Source organism: Gallinula chloropus (genome assembly GCF_964237585.1).
Source record: "Gallinula chloropus genome assembly, chromosome: 1".
Taxonomy (NCBI): domain Eukaryota; kingdom Metazoa; phylum Chordata; class Aves; order Gruiformes; family Rallidae; genus Gallinula; species Gallinula chloropus.
The window spans coordinates 88460758-88483093 of record NC_140085.1 but is presented as its reverse complement, the minus strand read 5'-3'; the positions used below and the strand labels follow the sequence as shown (position 1 = coordinate 88483093).

Sequence of the window (22336 nt, the reverse complement as noted above, 5' to 3'; positions counted from 1 at the left end):
ACACTTCTGAGGATGGCAGCACCATTCCTTTCAAGCTGAAGCCCAGAATATTCTGTACGTTTCTTGTCAATGAATGAGAGAAAAAGGAGGCGAGTGTCCATGGGTTTGCTTTTCAACCCCCGGGATACAAAAAAACCCTCATTTGAAATCTTGCTTGTATCTCACATCCCCCATTGTGAGGATAAAACCCCAGCGCAGTCTCACAGAATGTGCTTCGCTTCCGTCAGCAAAAATCTAACCCCTTGGCAAGGAGTCATGAATTAACAGAGGGCAAGTATTGTTCTCATCCCATAGGTGCAAAAAATGAGAAACAGAGATTAGTTGGCAGCCTGAGGTCATGCAGTGAGTTAGTGGAAGAGCCCATGGCTTTGATTCCCGCTCTGTAACTAAACCACACAGACAGTTTTCTTGCATTTGAACTCCTGGTAAACAGAAACTTACCTTCAAAAGTTCAGAAGGCAGTAGAGGTTGCAACTGGCTTATCAGAATCACTGACCCAAAAAGTAGAGTTAAAAATCTCACACTGATGTCTGTTTTTGGGAGAAGCTCATTTCTTCCCAGGCTTCTACCAAACAAGAAAGATCCTCCCTACCCAAACTTCTAGCCAAAATATGGGCACATAGACTAAAACCTCAGGAGGAATTTGAGTCAGAGATTGCCAATCTGATTCTTGGAGCAACCTATTGGGTTGGTTGTCCCAAGAGTTAGCCTTGTACCAAAAAACCAAACTTGAAGTACCCCTGTGCCTGGGAATGTTTGGAACTGGATCCACACTTTGTGGCTTGGTCTCACTTCTGACTTGACTTTTTTTTTTTTCCTCTTGAATGGTTCTCTCATAACTAAATACCACAATAATGGCAAGAAGCTGCCCTGAGGCCATGTGGGGAGAAACTGCATTATTTCTGATCATTTCAGGGAAGGAAGGTTAGTTGGGCTGGGAGAGGCCTGAACTCACTGGAAAAGATGCCTTGTCTGTTCATAGATGAGTTATACCAAACTTCTTGCATTCCCTGTCTTCTGACTTCTTCCATCTTTTCAACTATCCATTAGTTTCCTTTCTTTACCTTTCATTTCACAGGACACTTTTCTTCCATGAAGACCAAACTCAAACCCAACCTTTGGGAGCCGGACCACAGATTAAAATCCCTCCCTAGCAAAAAGGCACTTAGGCCTGGCATTTACGATTCAGGCCCGTATCTTCCAACTGCAGCTCTAAACTGGATCAAAGACTTTTGCTCCTAGCTTTTGTTCCCAGCTTTTGTTCCCTTCTCTGTTCCCTTGAAATGTCAGCAAACATGACGGCTTTGTTGATGCCGTCGGGGTGGTCTGACCGCTTCCCACGCTGGGCATACAGATTGGGTAGCCGTGGAGCAGTCAGCAATTCACTGGGTGTCTCCTCTAGGATGTTGTTGTTCCTCACACCAAGGCAGTGGCCTGAAGCAGCAACACTGCCATGAAATCAACAGAAAACAAATCCACCTCCAGCTGCCCTGGCTTGCACAGCGACCCGCAGACTGTTTGTTCCAAACCATCAGCTGCCGATGCTGCCAGGATGACAGGAAGCCACGCTGGGAAGTCAGGGCGCTCCTTGAATATTGGGATGGATATCCACCCCTTCAGACATTCCCCTCTTTGTCTGGAGGAAGGCTCAAAATACACGCACCGCTGCTGCCTCCCAAGCCGACAGACTGAGGGGATGTCAGAGACCACAGCCCTCGTGACTATTCTAGCTCTCTGACGACTTCCACCTGGAAACAGACTGTTTCTCTCCAGCCCAAGTGCGGGGAGAAAGGCATGTCCTATCCCAGACACCTCTTGTCACCTCCCCAGACGCCCCCAGGGCCGCTCTGAGGTGACCTGGGAACTTCCCTGGCTGCTGGCTGTTCCTTGGTCAGTGCTGGCTGCGCTGCGGGGTAGCGACAGACAATGCTGGGGCCATCCAGATCCATGCTGCTCCCCGCAGGGTTACAGGAGAGCCCGCGCGGAGCCCAGCAGGCTCCTCCTGAGCTGGGGGAAGTACCCACAAAATGCATCTCCCCTCTGCCACAGCATCACAGGGTGGTTTGCAGGAGGGATGGGGAAAAAGATAGACTGTGAGTCAACTACCAACCACAGGGCATATTTCTCTGCCACATCACAGGAACCACTTTTAGCCTGCACTGCCCTGTAAGGGTTGCCTTAGCATCATTCCTCTGCCCACCTGAAGTGTTTGTACCAAGGGGGTTCCTAAGGGCTTAGAGGACACTTGCCCTGCTCTCTCTGCTTTGTCTGTAAAGTATCAGTCATGGCCTTGCACCTATTCTGAAACAACGTGCTTGGTGTCAGCCTGAAGAGCCCCAGTAGCTCTGCATGACTCTACTTCCCTGGTAGCCACCATGTTGTGTGATGCGATTGCATTTAGGAATGAGCTGAGGCTCTTTGTGCTCCCTGCTTTGCACCTCTCAGGTTCAGTTTATCTTTTCCTACCACAATGCTTTTCCCCACTGTTTATTATTAATTCATTTTCTCCAATTACAGCAGAGAAGGGCCCCAGCCAATGAGGAATTTTGCAGCATGTCTCAAAGAAGATCAGATTTGTCTGCAGCTTGGCTTCATTTAAGGAAGTTCATTCTATGGTCAAGCACTCTCAAAACAGACAATGTCTTGTCTACAGGTCTCCAGAACCTCCTATCCAGGCACTGTCATCAAAGCTTTCAACTTGAGTGCTCCTCTGATACACATCCAACCTCACCAATACTTCCTCAGCAGTTTGTCCTTCAAGAGATTTAGGCCAACAACAATCTACTTCTCTTGGAGCTGATGCTACCGCTAACTTCAGTGCCAACTGCTGTAAGTCACAACAGTACTACCTGCCTGTACAAATCCACCTAAAATTTGGTCCTTTTTTTTTCATTCTTGGCATCAATTGTGTTCTGATGCAGTCCTTGGACTTCCCTGGAGCTAATGCATGTCTCCCCGAGGGTAACAGGGCAAGTGTGGATGTTGCAGAAGCACTTTGTCATGAATTTGCAAGTACCCACATCACATAGACGTTGCTTTTGTTCTTCTGTTGTGCCACCCTAAATCATAAGCTCCCTTACAGCTGCGGACACTTGCTGTATATGCAGATTTGAAGTACTTTCACACCAGTTGGCTGTAGCTTCGCAGATTTATGCTCATGTCAGTGAGGTCAGAAGCTGGCCAGATGCCACATAGCCTGTCTATGATACTGGGGGAGCTTAATGGTCAGAGGCAGTGTGGTGGCAGTGTGCTGCAAGGTGCTGGAAACTCTTTTCAGAGCCACAGTAACAAAATGAAGACACCCTTTTTATGCCAGTACGCAAATCCCTTCTACTTCTCGTGTCCCACTGTGAGGTACCCTGTGTTTTGGAGCACTTGGAAGGACATAGGGGTGACAAAAGCCACATGCTAAGGGAAGGCCTGTGGTGCAATGTGCAGGCAAGGTGCAGGTTCCTAACCAGATCCCCTGGCTTGTACAGCCCTGCTCCATCCAACTCTGCCACACAGCCCTGCACGTTCTCTTCTACTCCATAGTTCCATGCACCGGAGGACAGCTGGGCAGAGGACATTCAGGCAGGCCAGCTGTGCCTCTGGCTGACCTAAGAAGAGCAGGAAAGGGGCTGCAAGGAGACACGAGTGCATGAAGTGCAGACACAGCTGCTGTGGAAAATAGACCAATGCCCAAGTCCCCTGGGCACAGCTAATCCCATGTAGAGTTCGAGTCTGGTTTCACATACAGCGTTTGGGCCATCCCAGGTTTTAGGATGGTTCTGGATAGGGATGGGAGTCACTTATATGAATCCCACACGAAACGCACAACCCTTCAGCTGAAATTCTGGACATAATGTCATAATTTGGCAGCATAGTCTGGTGCATAACCCCCCTGGTCTTGCAGTATGCAAGCAGACCTTTGGGTGGATGATGTCTTGTTGGACTCAGGCTGGAAGGGAAGATGGCAGAGCGGGTGGGAATCACATTCAGATGTACATCAGCAAGCTTGCCCTGCTCAGAAGAAACAAAGGAAGTGTTGCAAAAGATAATGGCGTTCCCAGGGAATCCACTTTTGAATCTGGCTTGCCTGGCCACAACCTAAAACTCCCTTATAAATCGTATCAGGAAGGCAGCATTGGCTTAGAAAACACAACAACTAATCATAAAATCCAAAGAATATCCATTATGTGCTCAGCTAGTGACATTTTAAAGCCTATAATTTTTTGCATCTGTAGTCTCCTGGCCTGTAGCATTTACTCTCCTTTCCCATTGAGCCAGGCTAGAGACAGACTCAGATAAAAACCCTGCAGCTGAGCACCCCGGATTTCAAGGAAATTGAACTCAGGTGTCCAAACTTCAAATTAAGCCCTGGTCAGAGCAATCTGAGAAGAACCAATTCAAAATGAGCTGGGCTTTAGACAGGCATCTTCATCTCCCTCCTTGGGCAGGAGACAGCCGAGGCCAGTGTCAGACCTCTAGATTGTAACCCAAGCAGGTTCCTGAGATACACAAAACTCAGGTGAAACTCAAGTGAGCTTTGTAGCTCTCTAGACCTTTGTAGACACAGACATGGGGCCTTTCTCCTTTGATCTCAGGTTTTGTCAGGGAAACTTCTTAACTTTGATTTGGTAGCACTTGGTAGCACCTCAGCCCTTTTTTACACAACAGTCTGGGCACTCCTGGCAGGAAGCTTTATAGCGGGTTTGGAAAAGAGAATTGGAAAAATATGAATCTGGGAAACAAGAATGTTATAACCTTGCTAGCACAAAGGCAAAAGCCACTGCGCACACACAAATTTAGAAGCAGCACAGCAAAATCGTTCGAAGGAAAACAGCAGTGATTTTTATTATTGCCTTATATGAGTTCAGAATGTTGCAAAGTTAAACAAAGCAATTATAAAGCTGGGCATTTTAAAACACTTAATGCTTCACAGTCTCCTTTGAGATGAATCAGGTATCCAAACATCTGGGGACTGAAAAATCCATGAGGAAACACAGACAGATGAGACACATCGAGACAGGAAGGTTTAGGGCTGCCATCGGAGAGACAAGGAACAGCAGGAGATTCCCGTGGGTTTTTTTGGGTAAGAGATGTTAGTACTACATGGATACGTACACTAAACAAAAAGAGGAAGAAAAAGAGAGGGCTAAAAAGAGGGTTTGCAAGTCTCCTGCTGTTCTGTGTCTTTCTCACTTTGCTCTGATCTCTCTGTACATGTCACTGGCTGGCAGGATGACTGCTTCCTGATTCATGATTACATATTTAATTCTTTCTATATAAAAGGAATTTAAAGGAAATTATTGCAAATGGTTTGGCCACGCTGCATCAAGTCATTGGAAACTATTTCATTACCCCAATGATTTCTTCTCCCTCCCCCCACCCCCCAAATCTTTTTTTCTTTTTTTTTTCTCCTTTAAGAGAGAAGTTAGATGCTTTCCTAAACTCTTTCCAGACTTGAGCTATTCGCAGCTTGCATGTGGAAGGCAAACACAGCCCAGGCCTGGAAGAAAGCAGCTCTCATGCTGGACACCCCAGTAGCTTGGGGCGCTGCAGGCGGTGTCCTCGGCAGCGTTTCCTTTCAGAGAGCCGCTGCTGCATGAAAATGCTTTGGGTGTAGCAATCCTCTGCTCATCCCACAGGCGCTTGTGAAAGAGGCAACTGTTCCATGTTGGGAATTCAGAGGAACCTCTGGCCAGCAGCGGCTGCTGGAGGCGCCCTGATTAAAGCCCCATTGTTGCCGGCCACCCCGTCAGCCCTGCTAAACTGCTCAGTGATGAAGCCCCTGTCTGTCCAGTGGTTTGGGAAAAGGCAAATAAGTAAATATGGTCATTGCTGGGAATAACAAAGATTGGGGAAAGCAAGGAAAGAGGAAGCAACGCAAAAACAATAATCCTGTAATGTGCTATGTTTCTTCAAAGGCAAATGACAAGGAGTTGGTATTCTGGGCTGTGTTTCTTTTGTCTTTCTGACTCCTGGATCTTGCTGTACTAAGGGCTTTGAGACACTAACAAACACATTGCAAACACAAGGAGGGGCGTTGCAGGAAAAGGGCGTTGAGATCATACTTAATCAAACTTCCTTACATTTTGATAGCTGCGGTTCTGCTGTATAAGTCAATCATCCCTTTGCCTCTGCAGTTCTCCGCAGCCGACGCAGCTGAGCTGCACGCTTCGGGCCAAGACCTGCATCCTGATGTTAGTACATGGCTGATGGATTTCAGAGGAAAGAAAAGAAAACCCACCATCTCCCTGCTCAGGTCTATCTCAAAGTGGGACAAACCGCATGATCCAAGAGCAGGAATTTATTTGAGACTGTAAAATCAAAGTTTTGATTTATAGCACAGGCTTCCACAGCAAAGGAAGCTGAGGCACTGCATACTCTCAGCAGGCAATGAAGCTGAGCACATTTAAACATTAAGTACTGAAAGCTTATCCAAGTGAGATAAAGCTGTTCTTGCTCAGACCCATAGACTCTGGAACTGATCAGAGAGACTGAAACTCATTTTAATATCAGTTAGGGACCAAAGGGAAGATTGAAAAAAAACCCAAGCTAGATGATGAAAAAACGCATCACTTGTGGTGCAGAAACTCGGTGGCATCTCCTCACACTTTCCAAAACAAGGCTTATTTAAAGGGCTGAAAGGAGCCAGAAACAATTCCTTCATCTCTTGCCCTGGTTCAGTTTTGGGTAAGATCTGGAAGAGGATTTTTGGATAACAAGAGCTGTTGGCATCATTAAGCATCTTCCTCCCTTTTCCACTGATTCAGAGGAACACTATTCCCGTCTATCCTCTGGATGACTGTGCCCAGAAAAGCATCTCCTCATCTGCTCTACCCCTACTACCAAAGCTGCAATGATTTTGATTTTTTCTCCCACTTATAGCCCTCTCTTCTACCAGTTCAAATACACTCAGTTTTGCTCTCAGACTAGTTTTTCCAACCTGACCCTTCCATTACGCTGGAATTTCTTCACATGCTTTCTCCACTCCACCTTTGTACTTATTCCCTTCCCTCAAGTCTTCTTTTTAATATCTCTGCCACACTTCGTCCCTCCCAGCTGTTTATTTGGATGCAGGATCATTAGCTTCTATCAATAACCTGATGTTGCAACTGGATCCAAAGCCAGAATCAATTTAACTGCTGCTGGTGACTCCAAAGGGGCAGTCCTTCCCATGAGCTGATAATGAGCCATGTCCCATGGTGTGCAAAGAGAAGGCTGTGTTAGTGCATATTCTCCCTTCTAAATGAGAGACTATGAAATGAAGATTTCAGTCTTGCAGAAAGTCTTTGTAGCACTTTTTTCTTTTTCTTTTTTTTTTCTTTTCTTTTTCTTTTTTTCTGCAAGATTAGCAGAACTAAAGACAGCATCCTGGCCAAATTCCGGGTTAGGGTAATCTCTTCTGCTATTTCAGATAGATGCTGCATTGTTTTTCCTATTTCCTAGACCCAGGGGTTAGGTGGTAAATGGCTGTCATGTTCTCTTCAAAGCTGAAGCGTCACGTATCAGGGCAGAGGACTCGCTAACTCAGAAGGAAACATGAGCAACCTTCCTCTCTAGGTACGTCATGCTGCCCTGGTGTTCCTCACACCCCCCTCTGAGGCTCTTGTTATGGCTGAAAGGGGCAACCCGGGTGAGCACCATCCTTTTCTCCCCTCAGTGCCATCTGGTGCAGCACTCCCCACAGCTGCAAGAGCTCCCCTTTCAGAACTGGGTGATAAAAACAGCTCAGACCCTCCATATTTAATAATAATAATGATGATGATAAGAACTTTGTACCACAGCAAAGACAATACCAGCATCATTTAACCACTGGGGGGAGAAGGATGTGGGAAAAGCAGTGGTCTCTCACTGAGTCAAGTGGGAGCAGGACTAGACCTTGCCTGTGGCATGCCACCAGCATGATTCCTACCACCTCCTGTGCTCTACATAATCCAAACTCCAATCTGAGCAAAACAGCCTTCATTGGTGTACAAACACCAGGAAGTAAAGAGAAAAGCTTCTAAGAGGCGTGCTTTTAAGATGCTGACATCTCCACCAGGTCTCCAAACCAGATGTGGGGTAAAGGAAGCCAAGCTGAGGGTGCAAAGTTTCATTCCACACATGAACCTCGGTGCTCCCTTTTAGCCACCGGTAACCGCCTTGGCGTGGGACATGGAGCCGGTGACACCGCCCAGCACACGCCTGGAGCTCTTCCCCATAGTTCAGACAACTGCGTTGCTGGTGGCTCACAACAGCGCTCAGCCAAAACCGCTGACATGTGTCAAATTCCCCGAGCAGCAGTACTGGCCCAGCCAAGCGAGTTGGAGGAGCCATCTGGCCAGGGACACTGAGCCCACGTGCCGGGGGCCGGCCCCTTGCTCCCCAGGCCGGGATAATCAGACATTGTTCGGCCGCTGAATCGCCGCTCTGTCGGGCTGCGGACCTGTCTCGTAGGGACAAGCTAATTAACATGCAAACTGCCAAGGGGAGGAGAGGGTCAGAGATGGCCTTCACCCCTTGCTCTACCCCATAATAAACAGGGGGGTTATGTGAAACCACTGCACCCCAACACAGGGAGAGGAGAATGGGAGGGGAAGGGAGAAGCTTCCCATTGAAACCCTAACATGGGAGCCCTCGTCAAGCACGGGAGAGGATTTTCCCACCATGCCCAGGTTTTTGTTTGCAGTCCCTTCCCTGAGAACTGAAGCTGCCTGGAGATCTCAGCGATGTGCAGTGCCACCCTTGCTGCCTTCTCTCCCTTGTCCTGCACTGGCCGAGGTCCCGCTTGTCAGCACCGCGGCCCAACCAAAGAGCTGACAGCACGACAGAGACAGGACTGCGCCCGCACTGGCATCACTGTGGGGTAAAGCAAGCGGCACTGCTGCTGCCGGTCTCCTTTCATGGAGACAGAAGTGAGAAAAGGGATAGAAATAAGGTACTTGACAAGCTAAAGTATCTTTTCTGAAGCACAAGAATTGATGTCAGGTGCACCTGCACTGTCTCCAGAATCACAACTGTACAAAATCTTATCATACCCTGCAAACATTCTCTGTCAAGAGGCAGGAACACATTTTTCTGGTATTTCCCATTCTCCCAAAGGAAACAGGCATGTCTCTTTTCCCTTTTTCTACCAAAGCTCACTTAAATTTGCTTCATAGGTACATAATGTTGCAAAGAAAAGCCTTGCTGTCACCCTTTTTCCACCTGCTAAATCCTTCCACCTTCCTGCAGTGAGTTCAAATCTGTAGTAAGAGTTGCATGAAAAAGTCCAAAGTAAGGAACCATTATTAGGGCAGGGATAAGCCTTCAAAGCCCTGAGGATCCAGAGCTGCAGCTCACGTCTGTCTTTAATGCCCAAGAGCTAACATCAGTAATGTAACAGGTCCCCTTACATCCCAAAATATTTCACAAACTGCGAAAACAAGACTTACTCCACCCACCTCCAGGCTGAGAGGTGGCAGCTGTTGAGCTGGGCAGAGCAACGCTCCATGACAGTTCAGGACACTGAATAAAAAAACACCAAACAAGCCCCACAACAAATCCTGGCTCCAGCTGAAATGGCTTCTGGAAAGGGAAAGACGTAGCACAGCATGTACATATGGAAAAGAGTCCCTATCTCCAAGAAACAAAAGATAAACCAGAACTTTGGGTTTTTAAAGGACCTGTAACCCAAACGGCAGCATTTCCCTCGATGATGCCAAGGCAGCAACTTGACTGAAGTGATGCTGTGCTTGCCATCTTCTGAATCATCCACCCCATTGCGGCAGCAGCTTTCTTTGGGCAACTCCCTTGCAAGCGCTAACCAGACACAAACCTGCTGCTCAGGGTGTAATTGCTGCGAGCACTGCTTAAGGCTGAACAGCAGCACGCTTATTGAGCGGCCGTGTTTAGGGCCTAAGTAGTATTCAGTTAATCTTCTCAAATCTCATTATTGCAACAGAGTGACAGATGGGCATTTTACCAGGCTAGAAATGAGGACTAATTAGGACTCCTAGCCCTTCTTTGTGTTTATTACACTGGTTCCTTCCCTGCCTCTGAAGCATGTTTACGAGCAGTGCTGGGGGGCTGCCTCGGCCGCCACACTTTGCCTGCCACCCCGAGGAGGGGTCACCTGCGCCTGGCTGATCTAGGGATGGGGGCTGCAGGATGGTGCCCAGAGGAGGACCCCCAAATCAAAGCTGTTGGGACGCAGAACTGTATTTCCTGACTTGACCCCTGTTTGTGGCTTTACACAGCAACGCTTGGGCAAGAGTACGTGACTGGCGCTCGCTATCGAGCCAGGAAGGAAGAATAATGGACTTGATAGATCAAAACCAGCTCTTCCCATTTACTGCTCCTAAGCCCGCCTCGGGCGCTGACGCTTGATATATTGACTTTGGCAACACACACATACTGCCATCCTGGCAATGAAGTTATTGAAATGGAGGAGGGAGGGAGGGAGAGGGCAGGCACGGGAACCAAAAAACCCAACTAAATACTGGGAACTGAAAACACTTGAGAGAAGGGAGAATCCCCCATGCCCCTTCAGTAACCCTGAGCCATTGCCTCAGGCCAAAGCCCACGCTCCTTTTAGAGGCTTCAGGACATTTGTTTTAACTGTTGTTTTTTTTTCCTGCATTCCTCTACCTTGTTGTACTTCTGGTTTCCAGCCGGGACTGGAAGGGAGAGAACAGGATTATAGAAGGAAGTCTGTTGCTCTATTTTTCTGGCTTGATTAGAAGCAGAAGATGCAATAAATCTCAAAAGAGTGTTTGTTCTCATTTAGCCTCTCATGTATCTGAAACTACCTGACCAGAGCCGGGGTAAGGAAAAGGCAATACCAAGCAGAGCGTGCGAGGAAGATAAAAAGAGAAAGAGCAAAATGGTGAAGCTGTTCCCCTCTCTGATTTTTCATGAGGAAAGAAAACAATTCAGTCCTGCTGACAGCTTATTTATTTCACACAAATTGCAGCACAGACGCAAGGGATCCAGAAGGAGGCTCACCCTGCCTGATCACACCTCCGAACCTCCTGAGGTGTGACTGCCATCACCACCAGCAGCACCATAATGAGAGATGAATAGAAAAACAAGCACTAGTTGCATATGGAGCAAAGGTTTTTCCACAGGCTGATTGCCCCTGTTGTGCCGCCAACCTGCCTGTATGCAACAGGAGTGACAGTCACATTCGCTGCGAGAGATGGCAAACACTTACGGTATCAAAAAGATTCCAAATGAAATATTCAGATCCAAATAAACAAACCCCTTCCTTTTCTCACAGTGTTCTGGGTTTGCTAAATCAGCATTTTTTTGATGAGGCACTGACTACAGATGGTAAGATCTAGCCTGGATTCTCAGCCCTGCATCCCACATGTAGGTGAAGCTTGTGAGCACATCAGCAGCCTTCAGAAAAAAAAGGCAGCACCAATGCTTCTGTGTTTGGTGAAAACCATAGTGGTATCCTTTAAATTAAGTTTGTACCGGAGAATCGGAGCGGTTCCTCTGTCTAACACTGAGTCAGAAACAAGTTACACAACTTAGTCACATGAGGACTGTCTCCTGGCCCTTTGGATGTTCAATCCGGATTCTAGAGATACAGGTATCTCTCCTCTAACCGTTTCACCACGTGACAGCATTTAATCCCATTACAAAGCCAAATGCACACATGTTCCCAGATGAGACTCGAAGAAAGGATGTGAGATGTAAATAGAGCTTTGCATTTGGTTTGGGGGTTTGTTTTTGTTCTTTCTGTAACAGTTCTGTGCTTTACTGAACTAAACAAAGCCTCCTGTTCCAGATGATAAATCTTCAAGCTGCTCCTGGCCCCAGAGAGCACAGGAGATAATAGCATTTCCAAAGGCATTTAGTTAGCTGAGCCTTGAGCATAGAAGAGGGCAGAGAGAGGAGCTGGAGATAAATGGCTATGAACCCAGCTCAGCTGCTCAGGGCGCATTTCTGAGAGCAGCAGCCACAGCTGAGAATCCTGCATGGGGATGCACATTTCCCCCCCCCTCATCCAGTCCCCATGCTGGGGAAGGGGGCATGTAGCATAGGCACTGTGAATTCCGGCCACGAGCCCCCAGTGCCAGAAGGCACAGCACCTTCGGGGGGGGGAGAGCTGTACAGCCACTGCCTGGGAAAGGTGTGCTGCTTCACTGCTTTGTTTGTAGGCTTTCTGTTAAGCCAAGGCTCTGCAAAGCTTTCATCAGATGCAGCATATCAGCATATTATATAAAGCCTGCACTAATTTGTTTGAGCTGGCCAGCAGCAAGACTGCAGAAATCATTAAAGAATAGCAGCCCTTTACGAAAAGACAATCCCTTTTCAGCTTTAACCAGGGCAGGAAGGATGCTTAACACCACCCCAACTGCGTGTTAGTTATTGACTGAAATTGCCAGCTTAGGCTGGGAGGCTAAGACAAATTCCTGGTGGAAACTGTATAAATTACTAGGATCATCGGAAGAATTAGGAAGAGTGTTACAGAAGGGCAGGGTTTGGAAGGGACCCCTGGAGATCATCTAGTCCAACTCCCCTGCCAGAGGAGGATCACCTAGAGCAGGTTGCTCAGGACAGCATCCAGGTGGGTTTTGAGTATCTCCAGAGAAGGAGACTCCACAACCTCTCTGGGCAGCCTGTGCCAGTGCTCTGTTACCTCACAGTGAAGAAGTTCCTCCTCATGTTTAGGTGGAACTTCCTATACTCAAGTTTCTGCCCATTGCCTCTCGTCCTGTTACAGGGCACCACTGGAAAAAGACTGACCCCATCCTCCTGACACCCACCCCCCAAGTACTTATAAGCATTGATAAGATCCCACCTGTCTTCTCTTCTCTAGGCTAAAAAGTCCCAAGTCTCTCAGCCTCTCTTCATAAGATAGATGTTCTAATCCCCTAATCATCTCCGTAACCCTTTTTTATACCCTGTCCAGTAGCTCCCTTCTCCAGTCTTGTCAGCAGGTTGAGTGATGGGATCCTTCCCCTCTGCTCAGCACTGATCTGGAGTCCCGTGTCCAGCTCCCCAGTACAAGAATGACACAGGCTTACTGGAATGAGACCAGCACAAGTCCACAATAATTAAGAGACTGGAGCACCTCTCATATGAGGGGAGGCTGAGAGATCTGTGACTGTTCAACCTGATTAAGAAAAAGATGATGAGGGATCTTATCAGTGTGCACAAATAACAGATGGGGAGGAATGAAGAAAAGGGAAAGGGGATCCTCTCAGTGGTGCCCATTGACAGGACAAGAGGCACAAATTAAAAACCCATAAGGTTCCATCTGAACACAACAGGTTTTTTTCTGTGCTAGTAGCCAAAGGCTGATTCAGGTTGCCCAGAGCAGTTGTGGACATACTCAAAACTCAGCTGGACATAGTCCTGGACAACCAGCACTAGCAGGCCTTGCTTAAGCAGGCAAGGTTGAGATTGTTGGTCCAAACAATCTCAAGAGATCCCCACTCATATCAGTAATACTGGATTCTGTCACATTTTCTGTTGCTGTTAATGTAACTTTTCCCATATGCACATTAAATTACCTAAATCCAAGAAGCCGCCCAGCCAACCCAGCATTGCTTGAAACAGGGGCTGTCACACACACACAGCATCAGCTGCTGACACCAGGATGAAGGCAGGCTGGTTTGAACATAGGCCAGGATGCTGCTCTCAAAAGGGAGGACAGCAACTGAGGCAGAGAAGCTGAAGCGAACTGTAAAAAGCATGAGGATTGCTTTATTCCTTTTGGTGCAAGATCAAAAGTGCCTCTGCGGGGCTGAAAAGGGGGAATCTAATCCAGCTGCAGGGTTGTGTTCGAGGCAGGAGGGTCAGACAGAAGAGGACTGGGACTTCTCTGCCCGCTGAAGTGGGGTGTGCTGAAAGACTTGCAGCATTAGTGAGTAAACTCTTTGCTGTCACGCACACTGATGGCATTGATTTGGCACTTGTGGGAGGGTGAAGTTGGTGTCTATAACTTCATGCTATGCTAGGACCTAGACGTTTGACACAACCTAGGTCTCAAGCCCATGGTAAGTACTTTCATATCTGCAATCACAGTGGTGCAGAAGACCAGAAAATCTGCTTGTGTTTTCAGACAAATACAGAAAACAGAGGGCTACATTATTGCATTAAGTATGAAAGTTAATAATACAGTGAGCACAGTTGCCCCATGTTATTTAATTGAACACTAAATTCAATTTATGTTACACTGTTCTCTGTCTGTGTCTGTTGTAAACATGCTGCAGATTTTTTTATGATTATTTTGTTGTTGTTGACAATGCAAAACGCATTCACAGAAGTTATCAGCAGAGAAGCTGAAGGCTCTGGCATATGAACAAAGGACAGCTGGGGCTTGGGGCTCTGCGAATGTACGGAAAGTAGGCATCAGTAGGCAACTAGCAGCACTGGCTGCCCTTAAAGCAACCAGCAGTGGAGCCAATTAGCAGCCTATGTAGTGTAATAAGGTATCTGTAGGTTCCCATGTCAAAGCTGTAAGTACATCCGGCGCCCGGTTGGTGGTTCAGAACTGAAGGCAGACACTGGTAGCTCTCCGTCCTTTAATCACTCTTCATTTGTATTTCTCACTCAGGAAACCTGCATCCAGTGTGGATCAGAGATCCATCCAGAGCAGGGATACGGGCAGTCAGCCTGAGAGCCACCCAGCCCAGGCCCTTCGGAGCAGGACTGGGAATACCGCTACTGGCAGGCAGTTTTCATTTCTCCCTCTACCGTTAAAGGGGAAATGCTGGAATGTCAATCTTTGGCACCACCCTGACTGCCAGCAAACGGTGCTGCTGTAGAACTGTATCACATATGCAAAGCCTGAGTTTTCCAGTATTTCATTTGTGCCACGAGTTCCCCACACTAGGACCAGGCCTACACCAAAACTTTGGATCCAGGCACTGCAGATTACTGGGGATCCCCCAGACTACTTGTTCTCCATGTCTACATCAGTCTAGGCCATACAACCACCCTGTGCAGTCACAGCATTTCATCCACTGCCGTTCTCCCCTTGAGCCTTTGAGAGCTGCAAAACCACACACACGCATGAAGTCCCTGCTCCTTGGTTTCCTAGGTTCAGATGAAATCAGCTGTTACCAACAGAGAGAAAACATTTGCTGAATCAAGATATGTTTTCTAATCTAGCATCTGCAGGCAAGACATGTGATTCACGCTGTTTGCAGGGGATGGGAGAACGCAAGATCAAAGTGGGGCTTAAGCATGCAAACAACACGTGTGCCTCCTGCAGTGCTTGGTAAGGGAGATGTGAAGCAGGAGGCAGCAATGGAAGCGCTCTCTGCTGATCACACAGTGCTAGCAATGTAAAGTCAATACAGAACAAGGAGCTGAGCTTGCAACATGCATGTTTCACTGCAGTAACACTGTGCCACAGAGGCACAAAAATCCAGCTCCCAGGAACCAGAAACAGATTGAGGAAGTAACACAAATGTCATCCAAAATAAGGAGGAACAGCGGAGTAACAGGAGCAGACAGATGGCTTCTGCTCTCGTTGTTCCCAATGTCTTGTTGCTCTCACTTTGTTGCCATAGAGGCTGATATCTGGGACTCATAGCATAATGCTCCACTTGCAAGAGTAGGTGGAAAAAAAGCAACCTTTATGTTACATCCCCCCACACTATCCCTTTCTGCAGTAGAGTTTCTCACTCCCCTGTCCACAGGACATGGCTTGGCAGGCTCTGAACAGCCAAGAAACTGTTTCCCCCTGCAAGTCCTGCGCAGCTACTTCACCTGCCAATTCATGTACTCAACCCTCAGGGCTGCAGTGCCACAGCTCTCCTCCACAGTACAATACAGTCCCCCTTCTTTTGCCCCAAAACTTCAGAGTCTGAATGTCCCTTTTGGTAGTGTTGAAGATGAGGAGATGCAGCTTTAAGTATCCACGCAAGGTGCGTGACTACAGCTAGGGCATAGACCCCACAGAGCAGGTCAAGGGCTGCTTAGTACATCAGCAATGTAAAAATGTAGAGCAGACTGCAGCAGTGTATCAGATTAGAAAAAGAAAAAGGACTAATGCATTTCAATCCAGCCCAAGAAGTTGTTCTTGTCCCCTTCTCCGCTTCCTCCCTTGCAGGAAGACAAGTGTTTGCATAGCCTCAGAGTGAGGTAGGTCAGGGAAGAGATCTGGATTGAAAGCCACCTGGCCACAAAGAGAGAAAAAGGTTTTTCAGCTCAGTCAGTTCTTGAGACAGAAATCCCCAGTGTCACAGTTTCTAATTTTGAGAGCAGGATGAATGCAGCTCTTCATTCTTCTGCAGCAGATTAAATGTTCGTGTGGCATTTTCATTTTTCCAAGGGGATTTAGAAAAAAAAAATAAGTGTAAATGCCCTCATCTTTTTCCTCCACATTGCCATTAATGATCCTTCAGCAGTTTTCCCAGGACCTCCTGCATGCGCTGCTAACTAAAAGCACCTACCCAAAAGCAAGGGCATGCAGTCCCGTCACCATCCTAGGAAAAGCAGCTTGAAAAAATAAATATATATATATATATATATATATACACCAAGTGGTCACAAGTGCATCTTTGTGCAGTACACACTTACATGTGCCACAGACTTGCGTGCACCTGCATGTACATCCCCACAAACACATAGAGATAGAGCTGCATACGCAAGTGTGAGGAAGGAAAGCCTCATGACTCAGGAAAGCTGCATCACATCTGGGTAGCAGGTTTAACAGTTGGCTCTGAAGGGACCCTGTTCGCAAAGCAAGCTACTTTCCTCCTGGGTGACAGGTCTCCTTACCCATCTGAGCACAGGCATGGCAGCTTCACAACGAAACACAGAGCATCAAAATCAGGCAGGTAGCGTGCTAAGGGGTGGTACCAAAACAGCTGAAGAGTATCCAGGGGACCTTTCCTTTGTACAAAGCATATTACCACTGAATTAATGTTTTCCCTCAGAAATACTTGCATATTCTACAGTAAAGTCTTGACCTACTGCAGCTCTCAAAAGTGGTTAAGATCCTGCTTGGGGAGTCAGTATAGGCCAAGCGTCCAGTGTTTTTATGACACCACTAACACTGAATGAAAGCTTTCCTTCATTCAAATACAGTTCTGACAAGGCAGAAGCAGTCATTGCCCAGCCACACAGTGTAGAAGAGTATCATGTGGGTTACCCACATTGCTTTCTCCTTCCCCATATGACAATCCAGGGGCTCGCAACGGTTTCCTCACCCATCTCCCTGTACTACATTTGCAGACAGACACCAGCTCCCTTTCCCTCCCGGGTGCCAGGGAGTGTCACTGGTCTACCCCACTCTCTGCCATACAAGAAGGAGCCTCAAGTGGAGAGCACAAGGGGTTTGGTGGCTTCGGAGCTCCTCGAATGAAGCAGCTCTGATTCTACAGCAAGTAACAAACACAGCCAATATGCAGCATAAGACGAAGAGACAGAAAGTGCTTTGGGTGCCACAGGCTCAGGATGAGAGGTGTTGAGGGAGCCGTGAAGAGTGTGGGAGGGGGTTAAGGGGAAAAGCTGATCTCATTGCATCTCAACCAGACAACATCAGGCAGGAAACAGATGTGGAAGAAACCACAGAGGGGTAACAGCAATAGCAGAACTAACTCTCAGCAAACAGGGGAAGCTAGGAGCACAGAGCTGACCTGCACCATGAGAACAAGGCGTCTAATCTGAGATTTGTGTTTTTGCAGTCCTGGTAGCACCTCCTATCCCAACGTCTAGACACCGGCATGCTAAAAAATGAAGGAAACGATTCAGCCTTTCTCCAAGTCCTACCTGGCTCTAAGCAAATGAAGCAAAGGTAGGCCTGAATCAGTAGTGCAAAAGATGGGATCAGCTTTAGCCAGCACAATCAAATTTTTATAGATGCTACTTCTATTTCCATTTGAAAACAAACAGAAGCTGTACCTGGTTGTATACCTGAAATTTCAGTCTGAATCTCCCATAGTTAGAAGTACTGAGGATATTAAGCTCCATTTTGAGTTCAGACCCCTCTTAAAACACTTGTGTGATAGAGGCAAGGCTACTCTTCGTGACTGTTTTCTTAGGTGGTTCAGACTGTCCTGCCCCAACTAAGGTTTCTGCACAACCTCATGTCTTGTCTTCTCTGCTGGCCCATCCATCACCAGAAAATTTTACTGTTGTTATTACAGGAACTGGGGGCCTGATTTGCAGCTTGCATTGACCTCCGAAGAGGCAGTATCAGCTTTGCTCCTCTTGAAAAAGGAGACACATTACCAGATTTATGTCCTCTGACTGGTTATCAAGAGGCCAAAATATGGCACAAAGGTTAACCCTCCAGGGCTAATATCTGTTAGCTCCATTGCGCCCATACAACACTTTAATGAAGTTTGGCACAGGAAAATGTTTTAGCAGAGGAATTTAGCTCTAACTTCCTCCTGCACTGGTGCCTACCCATGCCCAAAGCCTGACACTGCTTTCTAGTGAAGAACTGACACTCCAAGAGATCACTTGCTTCTGTATGAGGATTCAGTGCTGGCAGCAACACAAGACAGACTATGTGAAATCAGTTGACTTTTACTCATTGGTATTTCCAGCCACCAGTCTTTTATGTGAGCTTTTCATCAAATCTATCGCTATTAAAGTCATTGTTTGAGAATTTTAGTGGGAAGGAAGAAAGGCTAATTTTTCCCCAAGTTTCTCATCCTCTTGCCAGTAGAAAGACTTGAAAATATAACTCAGATGCACACCAAAGTTTCAGAAAACAGAAAGCAAAAAAAGAACCCAGCAGCGATTCTTATTTTATCTCATGATTTTCTGTGGTCTGAGTCATGACTTTAAATGCTTGGGAGCACTTATAGCAGACTGCCCCCATAAGGAGCATGACCAGTCTCTGTGTAGAGATTGCCAGCAGGAAAAGGCCAAGTAGGGTCAAATGTGGTGGAACTGACTTGAAATACAGTAAATTCAATGCATCTGACCTGCGAACCAGGCATCAGACAGCAACATCTGTCCATCACCCGGATCAGGTCTGAAGAATCAATGCATTTTTAGTCTCCTGACCTACCCCACCATACCTGCTGAAGTCTTTCCATCTACAACCGCTCTGAAATACTTTGTGGCTCTGCCACAGCTTTCACTGTATTACCATACAGCGCTTCATAACAGAGCCTTAGGTACATCTGCCCGGAAAGGGAGAGCAGCAGGATCTTTTCACCCGTCACTGAAACGCAGCCATCTCTGAAGCGGACCGCAGCAAGTTGTTAAACAGTTAAATGACAGGAGAGGAAATGCTGATACCTTAAGCAGAATATAATTCTCTCCACTGGAATTTGGCAACGGCGCAGGGACTAAGGTCCTTGCAGTAAGCACCATCTGCTTTTCAACAACCGCAGGCATGTAGGGGACACGAGTAGTGCAGCACCCCCTAACTGCAACGGCCGTGTACTAATCCAGAGGGAAAAACAAGCCGAACTGAATTGTCTGCACTAGCCTGGGCCGTCCCTTCTGCTCCCCTTGAGATCCCCAACACCAGCAAAAGGAGGTCTCTGCTCTGCCTATGGGAGTGTGCAGGACACAAAGGATCACTGCAGGACGGCATAAAGCAGACTGGAGCATGAAAGCACAAGCAATCTGACTTGTGTTCTGCCTGTCCTACAGCCTCTTCTTCTTTTGCAGTTAACCCTTCTGGGTGTGTCTTAAAACCTGCTTTCACAAAGGTCCACAACAAATCGTTTCCTGGACAGCATCCAAAGTGCTCTCCCCCTCCTCATCGCTCCCAGATACAGTCTTAGATCTTCATTGCTTCCATGTAGGGAACAACCAGTTAAACACATAGTGCTATCTAGTGCAGAGAGAAAGTTACTGCTTTCTGTCTCCACCAAAGCCCCCATTTGCAGGATCCCTGGCTTGTTACTGGAAATAATTCTTAGCAGGACAACCCAACTATCCCCGGATCAACCATCTTTCATACCATAAAAGCTTCTCTAATTTTGTTTTGTAGTTAACAGGTTGCAAGTTTGTGATGTCCTGGTGACACTTCTTCCCAAGATGTCACTTTGGCATACCCAGTCACTTTCCTATTGATCCTCAGAGCCCTACCAGCAAGAAAAAAATAAATAAAATAGCACCTCTAATTGTCTCACTTCTTGTCTCCGTGCTGCAGTGAACTGAATTGTACCAATCTAACTTACACCCTTCCAATAAACCTATAACAACTGAGTCTTTCATTTCTGGATCCCACAGCAGTGGGCAATGGGATGTGCTATTCAGCAAATAGCAGCACCGCATAAAGGGAAAAGAACTTCATGTTCTCCTCCACTGCTCCTCAGCATGGAGAGATAAGTAGGTTGGAACTGTGAACCATCCCACAAATGGCACTTGAGACAATGTCCTTTCTTGTACCCAAAGAACTATTTTAAAAAACTGTGGCATTTCGGGTAATAAGTTTTGCTATTCTGGCCTAATTTCAACTGCAGTAACGATGTTTCTCCGTTCTGAAATCCCCCTTGCTGCTTCAACAGAATATACTGCCTGTGCCCGTCTTCCCTGCATTGTTTGTCAGTGTTCCTGTAAACAGCTGTAAATTGTTTCTGCACCACGGCAGCTCGTGCTAGCACCGGATGGAATTTATCTAGCTGTACCTTGTGCTGGCAAAGTGCTATCAGTTCATTAAGCCTGTTATTTTTGCTATTGCAATTCAGTTGCCGTTAAGGGCTATATAAGTTAAAAGATACAGTAATTGTTATGGATGCCTCACAGTGACATTGAATGAATCTTTTCCCCATATACCTACATAAACGCACATATATAACATTTTAGCTTAGTGATATATGTACTGCTCTCTTCGCTGTGCAATGGAAAGGACTACTTGTGTAGTCCATCGTTCTGCCACTGCAGTCCCACACTGCACTTCATCAGCCGTGCTCATCAGCAAATGAAAGACCTGATTGTCCAGCCTTCCCTTACAAAGCTGACATTGCTGCTAGAAGCTTTTTTTTTTTTTTTCCTCAGAGTAGCCTGACATTTCTAAAAGTTGGATAATTCAAACTGGAACATAATGTGCACATCAGGGATGGTAACGGGCGTGTATTAATTTTTCCTCTTGCTAAACTGCAGGTCTTTCTGTAAGCCAAACTCTTGACTCCATTTCTCGTCATCTGACTCTCTTTAAGAAAAATCACTCTACTCCTTCCCTCCTCTAGGACTGACCATTTTAAGCTCAGAACCCTCTGATCTTTTTGCAGTTACCTCTTGTCTGAGCTACCATAGTCTCATCCCATATCTAAGGGCACGGAGGTCAGGGGGAGGAGGAGAGAAAGATAAGGCAGGGTAGTAAAAATATTAGCTCAGCTGCCCTCTACACCTCACACCCATCCCTACTCCACCCCATCCCCCAGTCTCTATCCGGTCTCCATCCATCAGTGAGAGAACAACATGGGAACAGTAGTGGAGTCCAGGAGGGACATCCCCAGTTCCTCCCTACAGCCCTGCAACACTGTGGGCTTCAAGAGAATTTCCAAGTCCGGCCGGAGGCAATACTATGCGCTGTTCTGATTTCTGAATCTAGCCCTCTAAAAGCCCACTACCCCCTTCCATGGCCAGGTGATGGAGAGGGCATCGCAACGTACAGTCAGCCGCTTCCGTCCACTCTTAGGCAGCGCAAAAGCCCAAGCCCATTCCTTTCCCCACACACTGCACTACTCATGCAAGGGTCACTCAGACACATCACCAAAGCAACTTTCCAATTGTTCATTCATTGTGAGCAGTGACTCCACTTCCTGGGGATAAACCAGCTCCAGGTTGTGTAGCCCTCAGCCTTGGGAAAGGTCCTTGCCATCCTACTGGTAAGAAATGGGGGGGGGACGCGCGCGCTGTTCCTCTGCTACCAGAGTGAGAATAAAGAGGCATTTACCATCCTGCCCAGAGCTCTCCAGATATTCCGTCAGGTCGCAGCCGAACGCGCTCGCGGCTCCCTTTCTCTTGAGTTTCTGCTTGGCTCCCTTGTTCTTCATGAGGTTAGTCCCAAAAGAGGTTCGCCCCCCTCCTGTCTTGCCCCCCTCCCCCCGGCCTCACTCTGGATGACAAAAATCTTGCTCTTCTCAGACCACCGTCTGTGTCCCGCTCCCAGGGAGTAACATCGGGGGTCCCGTACAGCGTCCAGCTGGAGAAGTAAACATTAATCCCCACCAGATGTTGGGCTGCTCCTGTGGCAGAGGAAGGTCAGGGCGAGAGGAGGATCCCCAGTCGGCAGCAGCAGCGATCATAGCCCGAGCCCGGAAGGGTTCTCATCAGAGTGAAGCGGGTGGTGGATGGGTGCCCACATCGGAGCTGGCAAGTTGGGAGCAGGCAATGGTGGAGGGGATGTCTTTCCCTCAGCAGGGTCCTGAGATCCTCCACAGCCACCTTCTGGGTTTTGTCAGCCACACTGTCGCCACTTCCAGCAGAAAGCGTCCCAGCCTGG

The 22336-nt window shown here is 47.4% G+C and overlaps 1 protein-coding gene across 1 annotated transcript in view; it reads right to left on the bottom strand.

The window, feature by feature from the left end:
- ARHGAP31 (Rho GTPase activating protein 31) overlaps positions 1 to 21887 on the bottom strand; it is a gene marked incomplete at both ends in the record, with an annotated part of 54324 nt that extends 32437 nt beyond the window's left edge. Inside the window, one exon of the mRNA XM_084279330.1 lies at positions 21788 to 21887. Within this exon, the coding sequence (XP_084135456.1) occupies positions 21788 to 21887 (100 nt within the window). The remainder of the gene's footprint in view (positions 1 to 21787) is intronic.
- Positions 21888 to 22336: the final 449 nt, after the last annotated feature.